The following is a 27,876-nucleotide window of genomic DNA, read 5'->3' as shown; positions in this document are numbered from 1 at the left end:
CCTCTCCAGCAGTAGGAACAGAATGAGTGTTAACTCCATATTTAGACAATTTTCTGTAATGACATCATATAGGAAGATAAGCCAGGCTTATTGTGCATCTTTCCCATGTCTAAATTAATCTAGGCTTAATAAACCTGTCTGAATGCAGATCTTCACACTTCTGCTAATAAAACATCAAGACCAGGCGTCCATACATCTGGCCACCATTTGGGAACAGCAGGAAAAGTTTCCAGTACACTCAGCCACAGAAGTAACAGTCCTTTTAAAGCTGCTGGCAACATACAAGGCAGAGAGCAGGCCCAAGCATGTGAGTGTGAGGAAAGGATACACTTTACCAGGACCTAGAGATCTGGGACAGAGTTTGGCCGGGGCTGCAATTCCATTACCATGAGGAAGGAAAGTTGAGGCTAAATTGTAGGTCATGCTTGAGGATCTTTATGAAAACTTAGTGACATAAGTTTCTGTGGAGTGCCAGACAGTTGTGAGCTTTGCTGGAGCCAATCAGAAGGAGTGTTAGAGCAGAATAAGCAATGTTCTGTGAGTTGCTGATCTGTTCGGTGTGTTTCTGAAGAACAGAAAGAGTGTTCTTATGAATTTAAAATGCTAGGAATCGTAGTTTGAGAGAAAGGGAGATTTATGCCTCCATATGTGAAATGCTCTCTCAAGAACTAGTATGTGCCCAAAGAGCGGTTTGAGCACTTTTAGGGAAATTCAAAAGGGAACTTTTAAAAAAGGAGAGCAGGTCCTTACCTGCTCTCCACCACCCCATTCAGCTTCCTGCATCCACGTCAGCACACTCGTGGAGTCCACACATGCTTGAGCACCATTTGTGTGGTCAGCAACACTATGGAATACCTCTTTTAAAATGGCACCAGGCTACATCATTTACCAGGAGACAGCATCATAATATGGACAAGAGATGTGGCTACAGATACACATACATCCCACCCAACCACCAGTTTTTGCTGTGAAATACTCACTCACCAGGCTATAAGAAGCCTAGACCTTACTGGCAACTAGAAACAGTGGTTGGCAGTGAAGACCAAGCCCAACAAACTTTTGTGGACCCCTGATCAAGTAGACTATACACCTAAGACAGCATATGAAAGTGTTTATACTAATTCGCCATATTTTACTTACAAGCTTCCCGAAGTTTTTCCTTGTCATAGTGCAACCCCTCATAGTCTTGCAAACCAATTCTGTTCACTCTGATCCGCAGGCGTTCTGGGACGGAGTGGGGGCTACAAAGAAAGACAAGAGATGTTTCAGACAGAAAAGAATGCACGGCCAATGCTAACACAGGCTGCCACATCAGATAGTTTACTTTTGCTAGAATGAGTAGAAATTAGAGAGGAAGTACAGAAGTCTAAGCAAAATCAGTCCCCCACAGGCACTAAACTGCCAATCTCAAAACACAAGCTTTATGCAAATAAATTGCTCACCATTAGCTTCAGTTCACAGGGGTTAAAAAGCCCATTTAGAATCAAGTCATAAATATAAGCACTGTGGTTTCCACCATAAATCTGATTACTATTACAGGCCTCTAGCACTGAGCAATCCAAGCAATCCCATGCCCTGAAACCAGCAAAAGTGAGCCTCATTTAAGCTTGCTTTTGTGTTACTAATATAATGCAACAAGCAGCCCTTCTTACCTTACTTATCACAACCCTGTCACAGTTTTTCTGAACAAAAGAACAAACTTAGCATTTGTTGTTGATTCAAGACATTTAGAGAAATTAGTTCACTCCAGTCCAGAATAGAGATGCAAGAAAATTTTGCTGGGCTTGGACCTACAAATGAGCTTCAGAGACTCAGTGATGTGCACTTTAAATGAGAGATGAGCATTAGAAGACCCCAAAGTCTTCTTCATATAAAATCTGAGTTTGAATTCATTGGGTACTAACTACTTAGGATGCATCTTCTGCACTATAGACAAACTCAATATTTATTTCTTCTCCCCAGAAAATTTTGGAGACCATAATATCTTGAGGAGACCAAGAGCTCTGTAACAGAATTCTTAGCACCCTCATCAGACTATAGTTCTCAATTTTCTTTGAAGGAGCCCATTATAATTCACATGGTATACAACCAATGTAAGTTTCCAAAGTGGATGTGTCCTATAACTTGAGCTTAATCATGCTTTTTGGGTTCGATATGAAATACTAAGGCCATACACATTTTACTGTAGGCACCTAAACTAAACTGGGACCAGAGTAGGGGGAGAAGGCTTTGACCCTTAGTCACTCCATGGTCCCAAACTGGATTGTTCCCACAGACACATTGTATTGAATATGCACAGAGCTGTATGATCCAAGTAGCATTTAGTTCAATTTTCATCATACTAGGTCAATCAATAGGTATCAGTGTGTATAAAATGAATCTAGGCTTTTACCTCTTAGAGTCTGCCAGGTTTCTCAGCTTTCTTACTTCTGATTAATGTGTGTCTGTGTGTGTGTGTGTGTGTGTGTGTGTGTGTGTGTGTGTTATGGTTTTTAATGTTGATTTTAAGGTTTTAAATGTAACTTTTATGGAATTTTATTGTATTTTATATTTTGTACATTATGAAACTGAATAAACAAATGAGTAAATAAATAAATAAAACCTAGAGAAAACAAAGTTTGATATATAAGTATTTTCCTTGTCTTCCCAACAGAGGTAAAACCAGGAGTTAGAAACAGAAAACCAATTTATGGCCACCAAATGTCTTCTTTCATGGGACCTAAAATGTCTCCCAAGGAGGCTGAGCACATGGCTTTCAGTTATTTTGTGCAATCAACCTCAATAAGTACTATGCTTTCAACAAATAAAGTTTTCCTGGTTGAATTATTATAACATTATGCTTTAATTTGGGGAAAAAATCCTTGCTGATCTAACAAGACATCTTTTCACCGATCTTCTTTAAGTAGTCTACTGAGAGGGCAATTAACAAATGTTTCTGAGGGAGTTTATTTTACACCTGGGCTGGTTGCTATAAAGGCCTTCTGTCACCTCTGTCACCACAGATTGTTTTCAAACAAAACCACAAAAAGAACTTGAGAATGAACTCCCTGTTAAAGCAGCACCTTAAGGCACAGACTGCCTTGTCTTGGAAGTGACAGGGAGTAAGAAACTGCAGGTTACAAAAGTGAGCTGGAAAAGGTATAATTTCTTAGTTCATTACAGGCATTTATTTTGGAGTAATACATAACACATTTAAGCTTTAGAGGATATGCCATAGTTTTTAAGACTTATAAAGAGTGAACCATACCAACAGAAACAATTAAGGCATATATATATATATATATATATATATATATATATATATATATATATATATATACACACACACACACACACACACACACACACACACAGAGCGCTAAATAATACCAGTTGTGCTGTCCAGGTGTCCTCAGATGTCAAAAACTGTCTGCATGCAAGAAAAGCTGTCTGATTTCTCCAAGAGACAGCTGCATTTGTAACTTCTAGCACAGCTTCAGGGGACAGGTGTCTACCTTAACTGGCATTTGGACATCTCCTCTAACAGGATATCTTTACCAGCTTGGGGTTTTTTTTATAAGCACACCTAGAGACTTAGAATCCAAGGGATGGAGGAGAAGGAGAAGGCAACACATTCAGCATAACCGCAGCCCATGTACAAGTTGATCTGGCCCCTTGACAAAGAGGCTTACATACCATGAAGTTATCTGTTGTTCTACGTGTGATGCACATATGCTGCAGTGTTCTACTCAAAAGCACACAGGCACTGTTTGTGGAGGCGGGATGCCTCTGTGCCTGCTAAGCACAGTGTCATCGCTGATTCAGTGAGGCTTCCATTGGGAATAATGGAAGCAGCTTTAGAACAGCAATGGCACTGTGCTTAGTAGGCATGGAGGCTCCCTGCCTCCACTACCAACACTGGTATGTTTTTCAGTAGAAAGCTGCAGCATATGAATCTTGCTTAGAACCAGTAGTGGTTGGTGTGGGCACCATCAGGGGAGTGGCGAGAGGCACCTTTAAGTGTAAATTAATAGGTGCTTACCTCTGCTACCACCACACCGGAACACTTCTTTGAGCACATCTTCTGCGGTGGGAGATCACCTCTGCCACTCACCTGGCCTCTGGCAGTTCTGCAGAGGCCAGGTGAGTGGTGGAGGTGATCTCCCACCGCAGGGGATGCTGGGTGGCACACTGCTGCTCGAAGCAGCGTTCGGGTGTGGTGGTAGTGGAAGCACTTCCTAATTTAGGAGGCACCTCCTAGTTTACACTTAAGGGTGCCTCTCGCCACCCCCACCAGCACCAACACCAGCTGCTACTGCTTAGAACAATGGAGGACTGCATGGTATATAAGTTACTGGTGTGTGTGTGTGTGTGTGTGTGTTTTCTTAAGCACTGAAAAAGAGGTTTACTGAAAAAGTAAGATTATTGTCAAGGATTCTATCACTGGCCTCTACAATTCAGAACCTAAAAGACAGGTTTTAAAACTAAAGATTGGCAGGTTTAAAAAATGTTTAATATGGGGTACTTTTTAAATTTTATTTATGTATTTAATTAGTACATTTATATACCACCCATACAAAAAGTTCCTTGGGCAATTCACAATATAAAACCGTTACAATATTAACATAATTTAAAAAAATTAAAATACTCTAAATACAATAAAAACTCTAAAACCAAAACTTTAAAACTGTAAACTAAAAGCCTGACTAAACAGGTATGTTTTCAGGCCTCTCTTAAAAACATTCAGAGAAGGGGAAACTCTAATTTTGTTAGGAGGCAACTTTAGAAAAGGCCCAGTTTCAAGTCACCACCAACCAAGATGGTGGAAACCACAACCAGACCTCTCCAGATGACCTTAACAGCAAAGGATTGATGAAGAAGGCACTCTTTTAAATACCTCAGACCCAAACCATTTAGGGCTTTATGGGTAATATTCAGCACTTTGTATTTTGCCAAGAAACTTATTGGCAGCCAGTGTAGTTCTTTTAAAATGGGTGTAATATCTCTTTGGGCAACCACGGAGACCAACCTAGCTGCTGCATTCTGTACTAATTGCAGTTTCTAAACTGTGTACAAAGGCAGCCCAACGTAGAGCACATTGCAGTAGTCAAGTCTGGATGTTACCAGCATATGCACTACTGTTTTAAGGTCATTTATCTTCAGAAATGGACATAGCTGGCAAATCAGCCCAGGTTGATAGAAAGCACTCCTGGCCACTGCCTCAACCTGAGAAATCAGGGAGAGCTTTGGGTCCAGAAGTACTCCCAGATTACATACCTGCTCTTTCAAGGGGAGTGCAACCCTGTTCAGAACAGGCAGAACTAAACCAATTCCTAAGTCTTGACCTCCCACAATGAGTACCTGCATCTTGCTTAGATTCAGCCTGTTTGTTCTTCCTCATCCAGCCCATTATCGCCTCCAGGCAGGCATTTAGGAAGTTAGGCCATTTCCTGATTAAGCTGACATGGAGAAATGGATTTGGGTGTCATCAGCATACTGATAACACCCTGCACCAAATCTCCTGATGATCTCTCCCAGCAGTTTCATGTAGATGCTAAAAAGTAGGCATGTGCCCAAAATGTTTCGGAGGCCCTTGTAAAGGCCTCCGAAACATTTTGGATTTGGGGCCATTTCGGCACCGGCGGGGGTAGCGCTTTAAGGGCGTGGGAGGGTGTACTCACCCCTCCCGCCGCATTTCCCCCGCCGGCACGCTGTCAGATTTAAGCCCCTCGGGGTGGCAGCATTCCTCCCTGCCGCCCTGTTTCTGCCATCGGCCGGAAGTGTACACACGCGCACTCGCGACTTCCGTCCACTTCCGGCCGATGTCCGGCCAGACAGTACAGAGCCGTGTGGAACTCCATACTGGAGCTCTTATTTTGAAGAGCAACAGTCTCTAAGCAACACCATCTAGAACCTACCCGAGAGGGTTCCAAATTCTGCTTGCAATGTTCAGTGGCTGTTGCTTTTGGCATTTTGATGCTGTCATGTAAGTCATTAGATTGTGATATACTTTTATTTGGTTAATTTTGTATACTATCCTCCAAGAGCATTTTTTAATGGAAAGCTGATCAATAATGTTGCAAAAATACCATTTTAAACAAGGAGCAACTAACAAAACTGTTCAAATCTAAGAACATGCACATTTAATTGGATAGCCAGTGTCTGAGAAGAGGGAACATATTTCAGCAACTTTACAGTGGAAAACTAATAACTGACAGTGTTGAAAACTAACAGGCACAGAATAAAATAAGATACGACAGAGTGGCACAAATGGCATCTCTCTTCCTTTCAAACAAGGGCCTTGTCACTGCCACCTGTGTTTGTTGGGATGAAGCCAACAAAGCAGAGATGAACATCTGAACATTTGGAAGTTTTGAATGCCTCCCAAGTTATCTGGATAACCACTTATTGTTGTTATCAAAGAAAGAAGGCCAGGATAAGTTCACAGGTTATCTCAAACAGAAACATAATTGTAACTTATTTTTAGCAATAAGATGAGTGAGATCATCATGAACAAGCCATTTTGACAGCACCTGACAGCCTAGGATCTCCTTAGACTCAAGGAATTACTTTGTTAATTATGCCTAGTGATGAACAAAATTTGCATTTCATTGGTAGAAAAGGATTTCAGCACTGTTGCATCTTGGAAGACTGTTTATAAAAACTGACATTTTTCATCTCATAAAATCTCCAGTAGGCTATTGCAAATTGTTTCTGTCAGGACAAGGAGCACCACTGTGTGCTCATTAATTACCTTAAGTGCTTTGGTTGGAATTTCTACATTTTTAAATGCTATTCCTGCATTGCCTTTTAAAATAATGGTCATCTGTAAAAAGTAATGTAATACATAACTTTTGGGAATGCTCTAGGGATATCACTGGTGGTGTAGTATTTTGGTTTTGATATATTTCACATTCGTGTTTTTTCAAACTGCTGTGTAGTTAGTTTTTCACCCAAAATGCTTAGCACAGAAAATACTAGGACAGACAGGGCAGGACAGACAGGTGTGATCCTACTTCCACCACATACACAGCTTCTATACACATGTAGAAGTTCAACAAAACTGGGATACAGAAGCTGACATACAGGCTAGCAGTTCTGAGTTCCAGACTGCGGCTGACCTGCCACACAAACAGGGAAAGGGGTCGTTTTCTATTATCTCCTCTTTCCACTGAAGCCACTGTGCATTAAAAAAAATGCAATGCAACCCTCATGGACATATTTTCATGATGCACAATGGGTTTCAGAGAGAAGGGGAGATCAAAAATCACCCCTTCCCTCACTCACACATTGGCACAAGAAGAGTCTGGAACTCAGCACTGCTGTACCCACACACTGCTAGTGCAGATGTCAGCCAGAGTTAATGGGAGCTGAGGGTTAGTCTACATGTTAAAATCACAGTCTGGAGGCAGTTTAAAACTGCCTTCATATGGTAGCTGTTCTACATAATAGATATTCCACCAAGCAGCCATATCACAAACACAATGTATCATGTGAAGGATCTTCATCACAAAAGTTTTCTACACATGGTGAAGGAACTCTAGGTTACACACAGCAGCCATATTCCACACAACCAAGGTTCACAGCCATGGCCCCACACAGACATGGTTCCACACAGCAGCCAACTCACAAACAGCCACATATCATGTGAAGGTCCTTCATCACAGAGGTTTTCCATACATAGGAACATTGGAAACTGCCATATACTGAGTCAGATCATTGGTCTATCTAGCTCAGTATTGTCTTCACAGACTGGCAGTGGCTTCTCCAAGGTTGCAGGCAGGAATCTCTCTCTCAGCCCTATCTTGGAGAAGCTAGGGAAGGAACTTGAAACCTTCTGCTCTTCCCAGAGCGGCTTCATCACCTGAGGGGAATATCTTGCAGTGCTAACACAGACATCAAGTCTCCCATTCATATGCAACCAGGGCAGACCCTGCTTAGCTATGGCAACAAGTCATGCTTGCTACCACAAGACCAGCTCTCGTCTCCAATGCTCTCCTTCTGCATGGTGAAGGAACTCTATGTAGCTAGAGCAAGCCACTCTACAGGTTACAGCAACCACATGGAGGCTATCTCAGGAGGCCTCAACATAGCCATCACAATGTTCAGAATGACCTTTAATGGAAGGTCACATGCATTCCCTGCCCAGAGGCAGGATACCCAATGCCCAAAGCATCAAAGACAGAGGTCTTCCAAGAAAAGAGATTTCAACCCATAGCTAATTCTGTTGCTTCCTGTTAGGAATTTTGACTGAAATCTACATCCAAGTAACTGAATACCATTACACTTTATTACCTCAGTCAACAACAACAATATTTACATACTGCTTTTCAACAAAAGTTTCCAAAGCGGTTTACATGGAGAAATAATAAATAAGATGGTTCCCTGTCCCCAAAGGGCTCACAATCTAAAAAGAAACATCAGATAGACACCAGCAACAGTAATGGAAGTACTGTGCTGGGGGTGGATAGGGCCAGTTACTCTCCCCCTGCTCAGTAAAGAGAATCACCACATTTAAAAGGTGCCTCTTTGACCAATTAGCAATCAATCCTTTATTATGGTCACAAACCAGCACAGTTTACAGACAGAAGCCCAACAAAAATACCCTACACAACCTACAGGGTTATGATATAGTACGTAAGCACAAAGTTAAACATAAAGATCAGTTAACAATGATTCGTAATGAACTCCTGGCAAATATTACTGGCTATTAAACAGAACTTAGCCACATTAAAAGATCTCAAATCATTCCAGTCAGCTAAAAGATAATCAAGATTAAAAGAATTTGTACAACCTGGATGGCAGCTAATAAAAGGGGTTATATGTTTATGCCGTATATCTTAGCAAAATTGACAATAAAGGAGCACATGCACAGTTGTTTCAATATCTCCTGATTTGCAGAGACAAGTACGTTCTTTGTAGCGAATTTTTTGATATCTCCCTTCCAGAACTGCTGTTTGCAAGGCATTGCATCATGCCTCTGTCAAAGCTCTGCAGTATTTTGGCATGGTTATCTGGTTCAGGTATCTTGCAGGGTTGAAACTTGAAACTTGGATGCCCAAATGGACACCAACGGAAATAGAGCCCTGATCGATTTGATGCTCCATATCATATATTCTTTGTTTGAGTTTGACCCTGGCATTTTCATACCTCTTTTATTATTCCTGTGATCAAATGACAGGGTAGATCCTATGTGTTGCCTTGGAGTGGGTCATTGGGTTTCCTAGGGTTGTTTAACCACATTCCTAAACACTCACACTCTTAAGACTAGAAAAGGCACATTTCATTTGTCTTCAACAGGAAAATACAATGGCTACATATTTGCACGATCACATGCACAGCAAAAATGATATCAATTTGTATTAGTCAGTGCTAATGATACCGAACACTACTGGAATTCTAGACTATATACCAAGAACCATGCTAAACAGTTGCATTTTCAAAGCAGGAAAACAATAATGTCCAGCTGGTTTCCCCCACCCCTTCTCCTCAGTAACTTTCTGCTAAAGTGAAATCAGATGTGTGCATTCTAGCAATCATCAGCACAAAGTGATAAAATAATATTCCATTTAGCCTTGAGAAATGTTGAAAACTCCAAAAAATTCTCCACAAACACATTTTTCTCCATACTACTGACATGTAATTTAATTATTTATTCAAACCATGCTTAAACTATGCTTCAATTGAACATTACCAAAGCTGTCTGCAAGTTAAAATATAAAAGAGCAAAACACAAAAACTAAGCCTAGGCTTGGCTGCTAGTGGGAACAGCCTCATTGTTTATTTTGACATCTATATATTTCAAACACTAATCTCCTAGTCCCAATCTTGGGTCCTTGACAGGAACCATATGACTCTCCAGGGAGTTATTCGCACTTGGCTTCAGGCTTCAGGGGTAAATGTTGAGCGAAACCACTTCGAACTACACTCGCAACATTGAAGGAAGCAGCCCCTCCCCTCTGCTCTCGGTTTTCTTTTGAAACAATTCCACATGCAGGCGTCAGAGTTTTCCTTCTAGCCAATGGGGAGCAGGAGAGAGAGAGAGCTCCATACAGAGATAGATCTGCATTTCTGAGGAGAGCATGCCTCTTAACATGCTAATGATTCTACGTCAGCGCCTCTCCCTGTTTGCTCCAGCATTTTCAGAAAAACCAGCTTAAAACCAGCATTTTAAAAATCTGGAAATACCTTGAGATAAGCTAGAATTCGCAAGACAAAGCCCGACTTGTGTGTGGAGTGGGTCCAAGAATCTCAACGGGACTTCAGGGTAAGTTTGGCTGGTGTGTGAACAAACACACACTCTCTCCTGAAGGAGATTCAGGGCAGAAGCCCTGTGTATGAAGCCTCCTGGCAAATGGGAGCACTCATGGGCCTGTCAGCTTTTGTGGAAGGATGGACTATACAGTGTTGTCAATCACCCACAGAGTCACAACCCAGGCTTTCATGGCCCTCATGTTTCTCCTTAGCACAATATAAGTGTAGTGGGTGGTCAGTGTTATAGAGACTGCAGAAAATCAGGCCAGTTACCTGAACTTACAATTAATAGACCTTCCCCCATTCCAGAATTAGTTCTGTATAGGATTGCTATCTGAATCTAGGTCAGGAAAGGCAGCTGAACAGCAAGAGTAGAAGCACAGACTCTGAATCGGAGCTGTTGAATCAGCAGAAGGCTAGTGCCAACTGAAAGCTTATGCAATGTATGAAAGCCCCACCCACTCCTTTATCCCTACTCAAGAGGAGGCATCAAAGCTGGCCTCCTAAGTAGGCCCATTGGGATGGAGGCCCCAAGGAACCAGGCAAGCACCACCTTCAGAGCTAGAATTTCACACTGGTGCAGCATTGCCTCTGCTCCTAGGGACCTGGAGGAAATGGAGGGGATTCCAAGGAAGGGGCAGGAACCCCACTGGGGGTGAGGGTTCTGAGCCTGAAGTGCTCCAGGGCTCTTCTGGCTCTGGCTGCTTCAACTCTGAACAATCCGAGGGGTGGTTATCAGGCCCAGGGTGGGCTGTGGTGGGCTCTTCCTCCTCCTCTAATGGAGTTTCCTCCAGGTCAGTGTCCAAGTGAATCCCAACAGCTGGAGTCCATGGCAGGAAACTTGGGGAGCCTCTTGTCATTCCAGGGAATCAGGATTGGTGGTGAGAAGAGAAAGACCAAGATAAACTCAATCTGCTTTGCCTCATGTCTGAAACTTTAGTAGGCAAGGGCTATGGCAATGTAACAGTGCCCTAGTCCATCTCCCCTGAAGGGAGATGCTCCTGCTCTTTCCCTCTGCCACATATGGCAATCCTGAAGAAGCATAGAGCACACCATCACCTTTGAAAATAAGATACAAAGTGGAATTAAGCTGTGGCTCTAGCATCACCTGATTAATCATCCAGACTCTGTGGAAATGCTGCAGTGTTGTTCTATTTTGGCTGTGCATTTCTGCCTCCAGTGACATGTGGGAAGAAAATGGAGAATCCAGGCTAGCAGTTGAACCTAGTGCACTCAGCTGACATCAGAACAATATTTCTGCCACAGCACAGGCTGATTCTGCTGGAAAAGAACTTTTAATTAAACCCGCCTTTCTTCTCATTCCAATTATTTACAAGTCCTGTGAACCACATCTTATCCTTCATGTGTCTGAATAACAGGAGACCGGGCAAGGGGGCGGGGAGAATCCAGTCAAATATTTATGACAGATTTGTTTTTTTAAAAAAGACAGCAACCAACATCACCATCGAAGTAATAACATTGTTAATAAGATTCGGTGAGAAATCTGCCTCCTTAAAAAAAAATCTCCCAAAATTAAACTTCGGAAAATACAAAATTCCCCTAGGGCATGTTTGCAATGACAGATTAATGAATTATCTATCTCCTGAAGAAGAAATAAACATGCAAACTAATTAAATGCCCCTGCCTCTAGAACAACAGGAAGAAGGAAAGCAGCAGCCTCAAAAGAAAAATAATTAACCTTGCTACTGAGATTTCCTTGTCAGAGCTTAGAAGTGATACATTAAAAATGAGGCTTTCTTTGACAACATTTTACTCATTCAAAACATAAAGGGATACCATGACAAAATAGAACAAAACGTGTCTTGTGGTATGGCAGATTTATTGTGGCATCAGCTTTCATGGACTAGAATTCATTTCACCAGATCCTTAGAGCCAATTCACAAGAGCAGAACAATGTAATCCTAGATTTACGTAATGTCCATGCACCCATTTTCTGGTCATGAGAATTTTCAGCAACATCAGGATGGCAACACACTGACTCAACGTTTAACTGGGATTGATGGCGGTAGTTCAATTTAAGATTAAAGATCCCAGTTAAATGCTGGGTTGGCATGTTGCCAACCTGACATTGCTGAAAATTTCTAGATTCTCATAACCAGAAATCAGGAGTGTGTGCACTGTGGGAATCTATTATTTAATGAGGCTATTTACACAGATGTGCAAAACCATGCTAAGAGAGCCCAGCCTGGTTTTGAATGTGCATGTGAACTGCTGTGATCGTGCCCGATCCCAGTGGCACCATGGTGCTAAACCCACCTACAGAGCCTCCCTTGAAAACTAGGTTAAGGGAGTGAGCTCTGGTGTATACAAGATAAAACACAGTGACCATTCACAACAGCAATAATAACAGCACACCATCCAGGCTTTGCTATGCTAATTCAATGTATGTTGCAGGAGAGAAAACCCTGCTCTCAACTGAGTCCTAAATGAATAAAAACAAACTTCTTGATAACTTCTAGTTCAGAAATTCCAGCCAGCAATCTCCCTTTGAAGTTCTTTTGTTGAAAAGTGGTGACATTCTTGTTGAAAAATGCTGGCAGGTTTTCAGCAACACCCTTCTGATGTCTACATAGGACCAAAGAGTCAGTCTCTACACAAAAGAATAAATGGACACATATCTGTCATCAAACATACATGAAATCAGGAACCAAGTGGAGAACATTTCAGTCTTCCAGGACACTGTGCTACTGACCTGAACATTGCAACTTTTCAACCAAAGGGAATTTGAAAGGAAGATCAGCATGAAAACACAGATGTTTCAAAAGGAGGTAATTTAATTTCTTAAAAAAAATAGTTTCCAAAACAGTGGTTTTCAAACTGTATCCCTGTTCGTTTCCTCGAAAACATATGATTCCCCCCACTAGTCTAAAAAATAGACTATGTGTGCAATAACAAAATGTTAACATACAAATACATTAAAAACAAAAGATAACAATAAAAGATTATCGGTCTACAGTCCACTGAGTAAACACCAACGCCCGCAAGTCGGTCAAAATAATAATTTTTGCTAGCTTTAACTAACTGCCTAGAAGTCTTCAGAAAGGAGGTCACCACAACCCAAAATATTCTATTCCTCATCACCACCAGCCTTGCCTCAGAGAACAGCAGCTTACGGAGGAGGACTTCCTTTGCAAATTCTATCATCTGAGGATGGGGCTCATACTGAGGCCCCCCAGAAGCTTATCAAACATTCTTTGATGAGAAGACCAGTAATAGTAGAGAAGCTTCTCTGAAAGGTAGCTGCTTTGCCACTAATGCTCAATCCAATTATGTTCCAGCATATGGAAGTGATTGCTTCCAGACCACAGAGTAGGTCATGATGTATGATAAACAGCCTTAGATGACATGAAAAGGGGAAAAGCAGGATACTGCACACATACATATTCTCTTGGCCCAGCAGTGCTACGTAGGTGTAGAAACAGTGATGCAAACTTGTCGCCACTTTATCCTCAACAGCTGCCCCATTCATTTCAAAAGAGGATGCAGATCCACATTTGCATTCTTTTGTATGAGCAAATCTGCTTCCTCCATAGAAATATGGTGAATACCCAAAGCCAGCCTCCTCTGTCATGTCATCAACAGTGCAGCAGCATCCCTGGCAAAATCCACTCAACAACTCACTTTGCACCTTGCAGGGTACACTAGCTGTTAAAATGCAGATGTGTCGAACAATCTTTTGACAGTTTCATGGTTATGAAAAGCAGCTCGGGAAGCTGTGAATTTGAATGGAGGAGCAACAGGGGGAGGGGATGCTTCAACTCCTCCTCATAGACCATTATCCCATGAAAATTGTCTCCCACAAGCTGATTTTACCTTTTCATCTACTGGTCTGAGTAGAAAAACTGTCCATAGGGAATGCGTTAAACACCCCTCCTCTCCTGCCACTCCTCCAGTCAAATCAAGAACCTCCCATAGCTGATCTCCATTTAAAACAAAATGTCAGGTAGCATGTTGCTCATGTCTACTAGGCAATATCAAGTTTGGCCCCAAGTCACAACTTTTTTTATTTCCCCAGGCATTTTAAAGATTCAACCACTTAATTTTTAGTTTTCCACTTGCTACCAAGTTTTTTAAATCTCATAACCTTGCTGAGCTGTTTTTGTGAATAAGTACACTTCTTTCTCACCCACTTCTCACTGAGGCATGTTTGCATCACACACCAATGGCTTGTGCCATCAATGACCCCTGTTGGCAGTGTAGCCTGGTGGGTGATCAGCAAAAAGGAGGGCATATATTCATTGTGGTAGTGGGAGGAGGAGATTATGTGTACACTGGATGATCATACTAAACTTTTCAACAATTCCACGCAGATGTGCCTAATTCCACAGAATCAGAACACAAACAAGAATCACATTCTACTGATCAGGAACATAGGAAGCTGCCATATACTGAGTCAGACTATAGGTCCATCTAGCTCAGTATTGTCTACACAGACTGGCAGTGGCATCTCCAAGGTTGAAGGCAGGAATCTCTTTCAGCCCTATCTTGGAGATTCCAGAGAAGGAACTTGGAACCTATATGCTCTTCCTTGAGTGGCTCCATCCCCTAAGGGGAATATCTTACAGTGCTCACACATCAAGTCTCCCATTCATATGCATCCTGGGTGGACCCTGCTTAGCTAAGGGGACAAGCCACAAGACCAGCTCTCCTCTCTTAAAGGAAAGTTGACATTAAATCGGTGTCAGCACCTGGTGACCACAGAGCCATTATTATTATTATTATTTTATTTTTACATTTATATCCCGCTCTCCCTCCAAGAAGCCCAAATCAGTATACTACATACTTGAGTTTCTCTTTCACAACAACCCTGTGAAGTAGGTTAGGCTGAGGGAGAAGTGACTGGCCCAGAGTCACCCAGCTAGTTTTATGGCTGAATGAGGATTTGAACTCGGGTCTCCCCGGTCCTAGTCCAGCACTCTAACCACTACACCACTCTGGCTCTCGTGTGGTTTTCTTGGTAGAAGGAGGGGTTTACCATTGCCTCCTCCTGCACAGGAGGAGATGATGCCTTTTCAGCACCTTTCTATATCGCTGGTGCCCGATATAGGTGTTTCCCATAGTCTGGGAAGCATACCAGTGGGGATTCGAAGCAACAGCCTCCTGCTCTCTTGGCCATTAGGTCACTCCATTAGGGGTGCTGGCACCAGCTGTTTACCCAGGATTTTTTTGGAGAGTACAGGCGAGTCTCACTTTTAATCCATATTGCTCTCCTTTGTTAAACTTACCTTTGGTCCTATCTGCAAGCTCTGTGATAAGTAATCCCAACTTTGTTTAACCCCAAATCAGGGGGCAGGGGCTGTCCCACTTTGGGATAGTTCAGGTCTCTCTCAGTGTAATTTTTTTCCATCTATGTGCAGAATGAGTTTTGTTCTGAGTGGCAGTATCAAAGCAGTACGCACGTACATGCATTCAGCGTGGGACCTTCCAGATCTGAATGAGCGGGATCTAAAATTAACTGAGCAGACATCCAGAAACTTGTAAGCATGCACATGTGTGCACGCCTTAGAGGGAACACTGGTCCCTCCTTGAACATTCAGTTTTCAGCCCTTTTACTCGTGGAGTTTCCAGGGGGGGAAGTGTGTAGGTTTTACCCAATTGCTCACTCAATACAAATGATCTCACCTTCCAGCATTCTGGCCAATTAAATAACTTTAAACACACTAGGAAATGTGTGTTTATGTTCTGATTGCATAATAATGATTCCCTGCCTTTTTCATTTTCTTCACATTTCTGGCTACGAACGTACTCCCAAACCCACTTTGAGGCTGGCTTCCTTTCAATGCTGGAATAAATGTGAATAATTTTTTTTGAAAGCTAGGCACCTATGGAGGTAAGAAAAGTGGATTTTCAAACAAACTAATCTATAGATGTGAATAGTCTTGATCTTGACTAGACAGCAGATACATTGATTGATTAAGAGCCGTCAAGTTGGTGTCGACTCTTAGCAGACACATAGATACAGCAGATACAAACAAGTGTGTGTGTATATGTGTGTGTGTGTGTGTGTATACACACACACACACATGCATGCATATGCATTCTTTTGAACAATTAGCATTGGCTATCTCAGTAGTACTGTCTTTTCTCATGTCTGTCGTCTGAGATGTAAATAGTACTAAAATATCTAACTCCCACCACATTCTATAAGTCAAATGAGTCAGAAATGCCCTACTGTTTTTGTGCAGAATGTAAATAGAAGAAAACATGTATTTGATAAATGATTAATTAAAACAGAAGAAACACTCTGAGCTAGCATATAAAATTTAATGAGTGCAACAAGGCACTTTATGTGGGGGTGGAGATGATGTGTATGCTACTTTCTGATTTCTCAACATTGACAAAATAAAATCAGCACAGAAACATACACACTGTCAAGCAAAGGACTTATAAAATGCATGTGCTTAATTCCAACTCAGTAACTTCAATATAAATTCAGGGAAGGTCACACCAATTAAAAATATGGAACACTTGCCAACAATGTTTAAGATTTCACTATCCAAACTTCAAGACCGATTCTGCAAGATGACTTTGGATTAGGAAATGTGAAGGTTATCTATTGCCACTCAAATGCTCAGAATCTGTTCTGCCATATTGTTCCAACAAAATTTTAGTAACAACACGCATTGCCAAGCTGGAGACGAGCATCTGAATCTCAAAGCAACTAACATCCCAAATCCAATTTCCTTAGTGCCCCTTGGGTTTGTACTTTAATTTATCAGACACTCTAATTGTCAGTCATAGTACAGCTGCCTGATTAATCTATTCTTTTCAGATCGGGAGATACTGAATATCTTTGACTAACAAATTAGCCTAGGTCCCTTTAAAAAGATTGCCACTTTCTTCATGCCTTGACCTGACACCCAAAATTAACTGGGAGACTGAAAATGTTAGAGAGACCAGGCAGAAAGGTCAAGTGGAATCCAAAATCAGTTCAAGGGCCAATCTTACCACGAAGCAACAGAAAGCTGATTTCAGGAAATAGATTTCAAGGTGAGTGGGTATCATACTCCAATATCCAAATCCCATCTTGGTATCGCAAAACAATAAACCCTAGTGCACAGCCAGGGGACATCACTTTAACTTTTAGCAAAAATGTTAATGATTGATGCTGATTTGCCCTGTTTAGGGGCTCTTTCAGTTTCTTGACTTTACACTGGTTTACACTGTCAGTGATTGGGAACTGGTTGGGAGATATACAAAGATGGCTCCGGCATGTCTGGCCAATAGCCTGTGGAAAGCCAAATAGAACTTGAAAGAGGCACCGTGCCCCCTGGCCCCACTAAGGGAAGGGCTGATGTAAGGTGCAAGGATAACAAAACTGTGATTTTCTATTTGGGAGTTGGACATGCACAAACTGAAACAGACTGAGTTAGGAATGTAAGAACAGCCTTGCTGAATCAGGCTCAAGGCTAATCTAGTCCAGCATTCTGTTTCACACAGGGACCCAACAGATGCCACCGGGAAGTCCACAAGCTGGAGATGAAGACATGCCTTGTCTCCTGCTGTTGCTACCCTGCAACTAATAATCAGAGGCATCCTGCTTCTGAGCCTGGAGGTAGCCTATGGTCAAGACTAGTAGCCATTAATAGACCGATCCTCCATGAATTTGTCTAAGCCCCTTTTAATGCTATTCAAGCTGGTGGTCATCAACACATCCTGTGGCAGAGAATTCCATAGATTAATTATGTGCTGTGTGAAAGAGTACTTCCTTCTGTCAGTCCTAAATTTCCAGCCAATCAGTTTAACAAGATGACCCCTGGTTTTGCTGTCATAAGAAAGGCAGAAACAATTCTCTTTCTTCACTTTCTCCACACCATGAGTAATTTTATAGACCTCTCTCATGTCTCTCCTTAGTTGCCTTTTTTCCAAACTAGAAAGCCCCAGGTATTGTAGGGGCTATTCTGACGATCAGCAAAAATCGGGCTAGCCTCCACTAGCCCGATTTTTGCTGATCGTCAGAACCACCGGGCTCGCAACCGAGCCCAGTGGTTCTGGAGCGGCTAACCTGCTCTGGAACCCCTGGTAAAAAGCAGGTTTGTGGAGCGAGCACTCCGCAAACCTGCTTTTTACAATCGTGAGTAGCCATGGTGCGCCTTCACGCTGCGCCTACTCATGAGTAGACCCCCAGCTGGGGGTCTCCCCAGTATGCCTTGTGCGCTCGCACAGGGCATACTGGGGCTTGCGGGGGCCACATGGCCCCCACTCCCCCACCCCCCGCCGGCTCCGTCACGGAGCCGGCAACCGCGTGGGCGGCCGATCTGGCTGCCCAGAGCTCCCTCCCCGCTCATCTGCGAGGAGAGTGGGCTTAGCCCGCTCTCCCCACAGTTTCTAAAAAAGCAGGTCTCACGGATCGTGAGACCTGCCTCGTAGTCTTGCCTCATAAGGAAGATGCTGTAGACATATTTAAGAGGCCACTAGCGGCCTTTGGCAGGGGTCCCCAGATATTGCTGGATTGCAACTCCCACCAGGGCTCTTGGACTGAGTGGTATGCAAGTGTCAAACAAACAAACAAACAAACAAGAGTACCATGGGGTGCAGGGCCTCTTTTTGGAGATCAAATGTAAGGCAGTGGATCTGCTGCCTAGCAGGAGTTCACATGATGTCTGCCCCCACTGATGCTGTACTGCATTTTTATAAGTGAGGCAAAGATAATTAAAACACCATAAGCCTCCAGTGATCTCTTCTCCAGTGGAAGCCAAGCCCCCATAGCACTGTCCCTGGAACTTCTCACAGCTCAGAGAACTGGGGAGTACCTAATGATATATTAGGCCCCATTGCGAAGGTTGGTTTGAGGCTACAATGCTGCTCTGAACTCCACGAATGAAGGACAAGCTAGGTAATAAACAAATAATACATACACCTCTTTAAAAAAGAAGTTTGCACTACAGCTCTTTCCCCATTTGAAACTTTTCTTTCAGAGAAGGAATAAAAGGTAGTCATGCTGTAGTGTTTGTGGCAACATGGCCTGAGTGAGCAAATCTATTTTGAGAGGGCAGGAAACGAGGCCTGGTCATTCATCAAAGCTTATTTGAAATTCATTGAAAAAGAAATGTATGCTGTCACACAGAGTTGCCAATCAGCCAGTATTTTACTTCTGAACCAATAATATCAGGCAACCAGTTACTGGGATCTGAAGAGCCAGTAAAATAAATGTTCTGGCAGGTTTTACCTGTAACCCACCAGTTTCTTCTTAGCTCTGTCCTTGACCTGCTAGATCAGTCCTGGCTCTGTCCCTGACCCACCAGATATTGCAATTTACCAAACTGGTTCTGCCTTGGTTCTGCAACAGGGGGGCAATATGCTTAGCAACCTTAGTGCCAGATAAGCTCTGTGAATTCCCCCTTAACCTCCACCACATTCCATATCTAGACACTGGTTATTGCATTGCTGGACATGCTAGGTGTGGATAAAGGTGTTTCAGGATGACTTGCACACAAACCATGCAGGATGGGAGGAGAAGGTACTAAGAGAAACAGAAGGTATTTCAAAGAGGGGAAAGAAGAGAAGTACTCACATGGTGAAGGAATCAGGGGGAGCTGAGACTCTTCTCAGGTCACCAGAGTGCACTTTATGGATACTATTGGCAGCAGGAAATGAGCAGCCAGGAGAGGATCAGCACAACAGCATGGACAGACAAAGAAAAAATCCAGAGAGAAAGAGAGAGAGAAAGACATACAACAACATTTAAACAGAAACAAAAGGAAGGCATCACACAGAGGCTAAATGGAGATGTATGCTAAGCTCCAGGGCTGTACAGCCATCAACAGAAAAGCCAACAACAGATACCAGCAGCAAGCGCAATGAAGGACAATGGTGTCTGGTTAAAGGGCATGGTGGAACTCTATGGGAGAGGCCAATGACAGGGTTGGGCACATTAGCTGCTGGGCTGCAAGAGATCCCTAGAGATGGAGCCCTCAGCACTCTCACAGCTTGGAAACTGTAAGAACGTGAAACAACCTGTAGAGAAAGAGGGCCTATAGTTCCTTATCCTAAGAGCTACCATATAGGCAAATATACATCAAGCACACCACTGTCACACATTTCCCCTGCCTTTCTCCAGGCTTGTTCAGTCCAGTCTTGCCACTTCAGTTGTCCTGCCATTTCCCCCTCATTCCTACAACAGCAACAGCAGCAACAACAACAACAACAACCTTTGTTAACTGCCCCATAACAAATTGTTCTCTGGGCAACTGACAGCACCTCATTTTGAAAAATTTCAGCTAGAAATCTGGCTTTGGGCCAACCAAGAATGGTTTCTTGCACATGGAAAGTCAGACAAGGCACAGATTCCAACAGCCAGTGATATATGCTAATGTTAAGAAGAGCTGCAGATGCTCAGCCATCTCAAGTGCTGCATGCAGGGTTGACCAAGCCCTCCCAAAAACCTATATCTTAACAGCCCAAATTGAAGTGCCTCCAGTCCCCATTCCTCTCATAAGTAGCACAATGGAGGTGGTAGAGGGAGCTGGAATTGTATTGAGAAGAGCACAGGGTACAGAGTGGCCTAAGCCCTTGGTGCACCAAATGGCACCATTGGTTCTGCACGGGAAGCTAGAATCTTTGGAAGGAACCATTTTGTCCTTTTCAGGCCCATTTCAGAGCCTGGGCATTTCACTAGAGCCCTGAAATAGGCCTGAAAAGAAAACCTCTCTCCCCTCAGTGAGCAGACTCAGCTTATTTTATTATTGTTGTTGTTGTTGTTGTTGTTTGTTGTTATTTCTATACCGCCCTTCCAAAAATGGTTTAGGGCAGTTTACACAGAGAAAAACAAACAAACAAGATGGATCCCTGTCCCCAAAGGGCTCACAATCTAAAAAGAAACATCAGATAGACACCAGCAACAGTCACTGGAGGTACTCTGCTGGGGTTGAATAGGGCCAGTTACTCTCCCCCTGCTAAATAAAGAGAATCGCCACGTTAAGAGATGCTTCTTTGCCAAGTTAGCAGGGGTTTCCAGAATTCAGTACCATTTCTGCTTGCATTGTATCCCTGCAACAGCAGCATAAAGTCATATGAAATTCTACGGACTGAGCCATTAATATGTACCAGTCTAACTAATGACTTGTGCAAATCACACAAGCAGTTCTCGTTCGCTCCACTGGGAATACAAATGTAAAACCAACATTAGCATTATAAATGCTTCTCCTCTGCTTTCTCTTTTATTAGCAACAATAATCCTTTTTCATAAAGTGCACAAGAACAATTTAAGCCTCATGTATTAAAAAATGCCTTTAGAATTGGGGTGTTTGTCTCTTAGCTAGAACTATAAAACAGAAGTACTACATAGTCTTAAGAAAAAAATCTGGATATCTCAAAAATATGCAAACTGTGAAACACAGGGCCGGCCCGCTCAATAAGCAAACTAAGTTCCTGCATAGGGTGCAAAGTAGGCAGCGGCAAGGAGGACAGGCATGCACTCCCCATTATCCACTCACCCTCCAGCCCAATGCCTTGGCTGTGGCCAGGAGGGCCGGTGGGTTATGGGGTGGGAGGGGGCACCCAAGCAGGCTTTCCCTTGAGGCATTGGGGTGACATACTTTTTTTAAAAAACCCATGTAAATCCACTGTTTCACAATGTTCTCCTGAGGTGGCCCTTGAGGTTTCACAAACTTCGCCATCATTTATTCAAATGGATGTAAGATAATCTAAACATGGGATCACAGAATGGTCTGAAGGCCACCTGATACAAGTTCCATCTCTGAAACTAAAAAGGGTTAGCTGGGTAGGAGATCACATTGTAACTCCAGGTTCTCCAGCCAGTTAAAAACAACATTTTTCATATTTTAGTTTTGAAGATCCATTTCATTATATGGAACCGTTTTTAGGAGCAAGTTATTATTTATTTCTACTTAGATAGAATCTAAGTTAAAATCAAGTACACATCCATACATTGCTGGTTCTGATGTACTCCACTGGCTACATGATAGAGAATAGCATTTTAAACTTTGTCTTAGGACAAGGAACCAATCATTGGAAAACAGGATGCTGATTACTGTATATAGCACTTTTCTCTTCAAAGTGACATTCAGATTACCTATCAGCCCCAGTTCGCCAATCTGCCAACACTGCAGTATTGTCACTATCAAGCCAATTTTTCTCTTTTTCATTTATCACCAGTTTTTCTATTAGATATTCTGGAAGTGGAGTATAGCTGGCAATTCTGTTAATGATGTATGAGGTAGAGTGAAAAGTAGCTCATTCTTCTAAAGGAAAATTGACTCTCCCAGATTAAGTTCAGTAAAACTTTGCCACCATATCTAACAGGCGTGACTCAGAAGACAAATGGACAAAAGATAGCAGCCATAAACAAATGTAATATCTCTTTGTTCACGTCTTTGCCTCCTATTTTTCCTCTCCTATCTAGATTCAAACAACATTGACATTGCACATTGTTGGCACTTAAACCTTTACCCTGTTTGCTAGCTCCACAAGAATTGCTTATCACTTTTATTTATATACTAGTAAACATAGTTTGCATTTTGCAAGAACAGACATACTCAGATTGCTGGGCAGCAATGCTCAAATTACCAGTGGAAAAGGGGGCCCAAATATTATGATAGTCCCCGTATCAACTGTTTTTAGCAGATTTATAAGGAGCATGATTTGGATAAACCTGGGAGCATGATTTGGACAACCTGGGGGGATTTCAGATTTCATTAAGGACCCTCCTACTTCCCATCTCCCTCCAAAAAAAATTCAAGCATGAGCTCCCTATCACTGCAAATATCTTCACATACAATCTAAAGATAGTTAAAGCTGGTAAATAGGTTAGTCCCATGCACGTGTGACCTGCCCCCTATTCAGACACACACTGGCATTATACCCAGGACCAGCCCAACCTACCTGGCAGGAAAGGCAGCAGAATTCTAGAGATTTCAGACTAATCTGAAGGTCCCTAAAGGGGCAAATAACCCTTGGGACCTGAGATGTGGAGGCAATGTCACCTCTGGCTGTCCTGTTTGCCGTCCCTTTTCCTTTACTCTGTAAAACTGGATGGAGCAGAAGTGGCCAGTAATTTAGCATATTTTTATCCCATCTTTTGACCAATTGGTCTCCTTGGCAATTTACAAAACAGCCACTTAAAAAGCAGAATGCCAATAAAACAATACCAAAAGAGAATGATACTAACAACATTACAAAATCACACACAGCAGATAAAACAGCATTAAAAAAAACAACCCTAACACTCAAACCAACGCCACTAAACACCTGGGCAGTTTACATTTTATGGTTGGAAGTCAACATCATAAAGAAGGCACCTGGCAAATATATTTGGGATTAGGAAGGGAGTACCATACATAACTGAGGTACCAGAAGCAAAGATGACTTGTCCCTGGTAACCACCCACCTCACCTCCAGAAGGGGGAGCACCCCCAACAGTCTCAACAGATGATTTTAGCAGTCAGGCAGGTTCATGTGGCAGCAGGCAGCCCCTCACATACCCTGATCCCAGATCGTTGTTGCCTGTACAGAGCAGGCAGAATGGGCTACAATTAGGAGAGTCGTTGGAAAGAAATCAAATTTCTTCCCATGCCCTTGTCCCCATGTTGCAAAGGTGTGGAGCATGAGTTATGAGTGTGCAGTATTTCGTGTTCTTTCTGCCACACAAACAGTTCTCCTAATTTCAGCTACTTCCTTTCTCACAATTCAATTGTATGGAAAAGGGAAGAGACACCGTAATTTGGAAAACCTTCACAGAACAAACAAAATTGCCTGTCTTCTTCCCATAGAACATGATGCATGGGGGCAGGGGGATTAATCTTCAGCAAGTGCAGCAAAATAGCTTAAGCCAGGGGTTCTCAAACTTGGATCCCCAGAGGCTGTTGGACTTCAGCTCCCATAATCCCCAGCCGCAATGGCTTGCCATTGAGAACTCCTGGCTTAAGCAATGCTGTAGTGATAGTAAAGATTTGAGGGAGGACTAGGCATCACTTAGAGCAACTGCCTGGAGTGTGGGCCATTCCTAAAAAGGAAAAAAAAAAGCCCAGAAAATTCAAATCAAAGGGACCAATCCAAAGGACTGGGTGGGGATTTCTGGCTCAGCCACCAGCAGAAGCTTTGGTCTGTTGGTTAGTCTGTCAGAGGTGTTCCTTCCAGGGATTACCCCCCTCCAAATGCAGTGAATTCTAGCTTCAAAACTCAGGGAGAAGGGAAAAGGGAATCCTATCTAAAAAGTAGTGAAATGCAGGAAAAATGCAGGGGAAAATGCAGGGGGAAATGCAGGCGATGCAGGGAATTTTAGATAAAGTTTCTTTTCCTGTTGTTCCCTTATCTGACTAGACTAAAAGAGATGAAAGTTTGGGCGGTATATAAATGTGATGGATAGATGAATGAATGAATAAATAAATAAATAAATAAGTGAGTTCTTGTACATAGTACTCAGCAGGAAAGTGAGGAAATCATTCTCACTATGATGCAACATTATATTTTAGCTGGTGAAATGGGAGAAGGAGTAGCAGAAATTCCTGAAGCGGATCCCCACATTTTTTTTGCCATTAGAAACAAGTTGTTCTAGTAAGAACTGGTCTGCCTACTTTCCTTTCACTTTCTCTACAACTAGATGGAATTTGGTTCAAATCGTGGTCCACAAGTTAGGCCTCTTGTACCTCAAATGTTCATACATCTGCCATAGGATCAGGGTGGATGACATCATTACAAACTACATCAATGAGGTGTCCCTGTGCCTCATTCACTACAACTGTACCAAATTTGGTTCAAATCGGTTAGACAGTCTTCAAGTTAGTGCACTTGTGCCTCAAAGGTTCACATGTCTGCCATCTTGGATTGGGGTAGATCACATCATCACAAACTATGGCACTGAAGTTTCCCCATGTGCCCGTACAGCTGTAGCAAATTTGGTTCAAATGAGTTAGGCGGTTCACAAGTTAGCCCACTTGTACCTCAAAGGTTTACATGTCTGCCATCTTGAATTGGAGTGGGTGACATCATCACAAACTACACCATTGGGGCATCCCTATGTGTTCCTACAGCTGTAGCAAATTTGGTTAAAATCAGTTAGGCAGTTCACAAGTTAGCCCACTTGCGCCTCAAAGGTTTACGCGCCCGCTATCTTGAATCAGGGTGGATGACGTCATCACAAACTATGCCGTTGAGGTGTCCCTATGTGTCCCTACAACTATACCCAATTTGGTTCATATTGGTCCAGGCATTGCAAAGTTGATGGGGCAGGGGCACACACAGAATGCTGGGTAATCTGATAAGCCTGCTGGAAAGTAGGCTAAAAAAATTACCTTGGGGGAAGAATACAAGGAAACCCTTGAGTCTATAACCAATGACAATTCAAGTATATCAGAGTTTTGGAATCATTGCCTGAAATTTTAGATTGTTGCTACCCAAGAACTGAAATCACGACTTCCTCACAGTGCTAATGTTATTTTTAAACTTTACTGCGATTATGTCCGGGAACTTGAAGTATTGTGTATTCCTAAAGTGCACACATACAGTATTTCTTAAATAAATGCATCTTATTATTTTGAAATCGAGTATATATAATTCTGCTAGTTTGTTTTGCTATAGGGTGATGGGAAGTATGTGGCCTTTTGCTTGGTAAAAATCATACATACATATATATAAATTTCCTGTCTATTGCATATATAATGTTTAATTCCTGCAGGGAATTTAAAGGGCAAAAAAGGAATTCCTGCATGCAAAGGCAAATAGGGAATTTCTGGGTCTCTGGCAGGGAATTTCAGCTTCTGGTACAGAACAACACTGTAGTCTGTCCCAGGAGAGCCCTGAGGAAGTAGCGGGCTGAACTGCTGGGGACATGGGAAGGCCACAGCTTGTAAGTACTAAGTTAGGACCAAGTTAGTTAAAGGCATCAGGGAAGTTATTTTTCTTTACTGATTGCTTGGAATCTGTGTTGCCAGGTTAATGAAAACTCTCTTACAATCTGTTTTCTGAAACAACAGTTGTTCTTATTGCATACATTTTCTTTTTATCTGATAATAAATCCTTGTTGCTGAAGTGTGCTGCTCTTCGTTTTGGGTCTGCCTTAGTCACATACTTTTGAAGGCCTAGGACTGCTCAGCCTTTTGGGGGAGGGTTTTGCTACTTTAACCTCCCCCAAGAATCTTATGTGGAAATGTGGTTTGTCCCACATTAAAATAAAGTGGGTAGTGGTAGCCTACTGTGAATCCCTTACAGATAAGGATTCAACCCCAGTGAAATCCCCTCTCCTCCTTTGGCTCTGGTAGGAGTCATGACATGCGTATACCAGGGTTCCTTTCCAGATATGTTTAAAATGCATTTATGTTATCCATTCTCAATACAGCAGTATACTTGCAGGAACTGGATTGGCTGGGTAACCTATGGAGCTGCCCTTACATTCCAGCCACTGAAAGATCCAGTTTCTAAACTGGAGGCCATTTGAAGTGTGTAAAAGGAAAGGATAGCCTGAAACCTACTGAGAAGTTTCACTTGGATTACAGAAACTCATCTGCCTTTCCTTAATAATTCATCTACTTTTCCTTAATAATTCTCAGATGTTTCTCCTTGGGGAAAACCCTGAAATTAATTTTGAATTTCACTTTTTCAAGATTTCAGAGCTGACCCAATCAATAGAAGAGGCAAAACAATGAGAAGGCAGCACCAAAAAACCTGGAAAAACTCACAAAATGCAGGAAACTTCAGCACCATAGTCTCAAATCCACCACTAATTTTGCTTAACTAAGATCTTATTGTATGATACAATTAGCTATGCAAAAGGTTTTATGCCTATCTTTGAATGTGGACTCCCAACTATATATATTTTCTTAATGTGCATCCCCTAATGAAGGCAGATCTTTGCGTCTGTCTTCACGGCACAGGATACTGAGCATATACCTGTTCCTGAAACAGGCTTTTCGGAGATGGAGGCTAAAGAACTGAGTCAGATAGAAGTGACAAGAGATGATGTTCTAAAGTGTCTGGAAAAACTGAAATCTAGCAAATCGCCAGGGCCGAATGGCATCCATCCAAGAGTCCTCAAAGAACTCAAATGTGAAATTGCTGACCTCCTTGCAAAAATATACAACTCATGCCTGCAATCAGGCTCTGTACCAGAGGACTGGAAAGTAGCAAATGTAACATCAGTTTTCAAAAAGGGATCCAAGGGTGATCCGGGAAATTACAGGCCAGTTAGCTTAACGTCCAATTCCAGGCAAATTGTTGGAAAGCATCCTCAAGGATAAAATTGTAAAGCACATAGAACAATAGGCCCTGCTGGGAGAGAGCTTCTGCAAAGGAAAATCTTGCATGAACTTTTTGGAGTTCTTTGAGAGTGTAAACAAGTGTGTGGATAAAGGTGATCCAGTTGACATAGTATACATATTATACCTGGACTTCCAAAAAGCTTTTGACAAAGTTCCTCAACAAAGACTCCTGAGAAAACCTAGCAGTCATGGGATAAGGGGACATGTACATGTGTGGACTGCTAACTGGTTGAAAGACAGGAAACAGAGGATAGGTATAAATGGAGAGTTTTCACAATGGAGGGAAGTAAGAAGTGGGGTCACCCAAGGATCTGTACTGGGACCAGTGCTTTTTAATTTATTCATAAATGATCTAGAAGTAGGGGTAAGCAGCAAGGTGAACAAATTTGCAGGTGATACCAAACTCTTT

General features: G+C 42.4%; 1 protein-coding gene across 17 annotated transcripts in view; it reads right to left on the bottom strand.

Moving 5' to 3' along the window:
- The window catches only part of DGKI (diacylglycerol kinase iota), a 427,669-nt gene that overhangs the window by 137,888 nt on the left and 261,905 nt on the right, over positions 1 to 27,876 (bottom strand). For 15 of the 17 annotated variants that reach the window (XR_008307859.1, XR_008307858.1, XM_053252318.1 and 12 more), the window contains 2 exons: positions 19,769 to 19,831; positions 1,141 to 1,241 (listed from right to left, as the gene is read on the bottom strand). Coding sequence is in view for 15 of the 17 variants with exons in the window: in XM_053252318.1 (XP_053108293.1) it covers positions 1,141 to 1,241; positions 19,769 to 19,831 (164 nt within the window). In the remaining 2 variants the exon portion in view is untranslated. The remainder of the gene's footprint in view (positions 1 to 1,140; positions 1,242 to 19,768; positions 19,832 to 27,876) is intronic. The other 2 variants (XM_053252321.1, XM_053252317.1) reach the window with 1 other exon arrangement.

The sequence above is a fragment of the Hemicordylus capensis genome, chromosome 5 (genome assembly GCF_027244095.1).
Source record: "Hemicordylus capensis ecotype Gifberg chromosome 5, rHemCap1.1.pri, whole genome shotgun sequence".
NCBI lineage: Eukaryota > Metazoa > Chordata > Lepidosauria > Squamata > Cordylidae > Hemicordylus > Hemicordylus capensis.
Note: the sequence above shows the minus strand (reverse complement) of the source record. Positions and strands in the feature narration are given on the sequence as shown.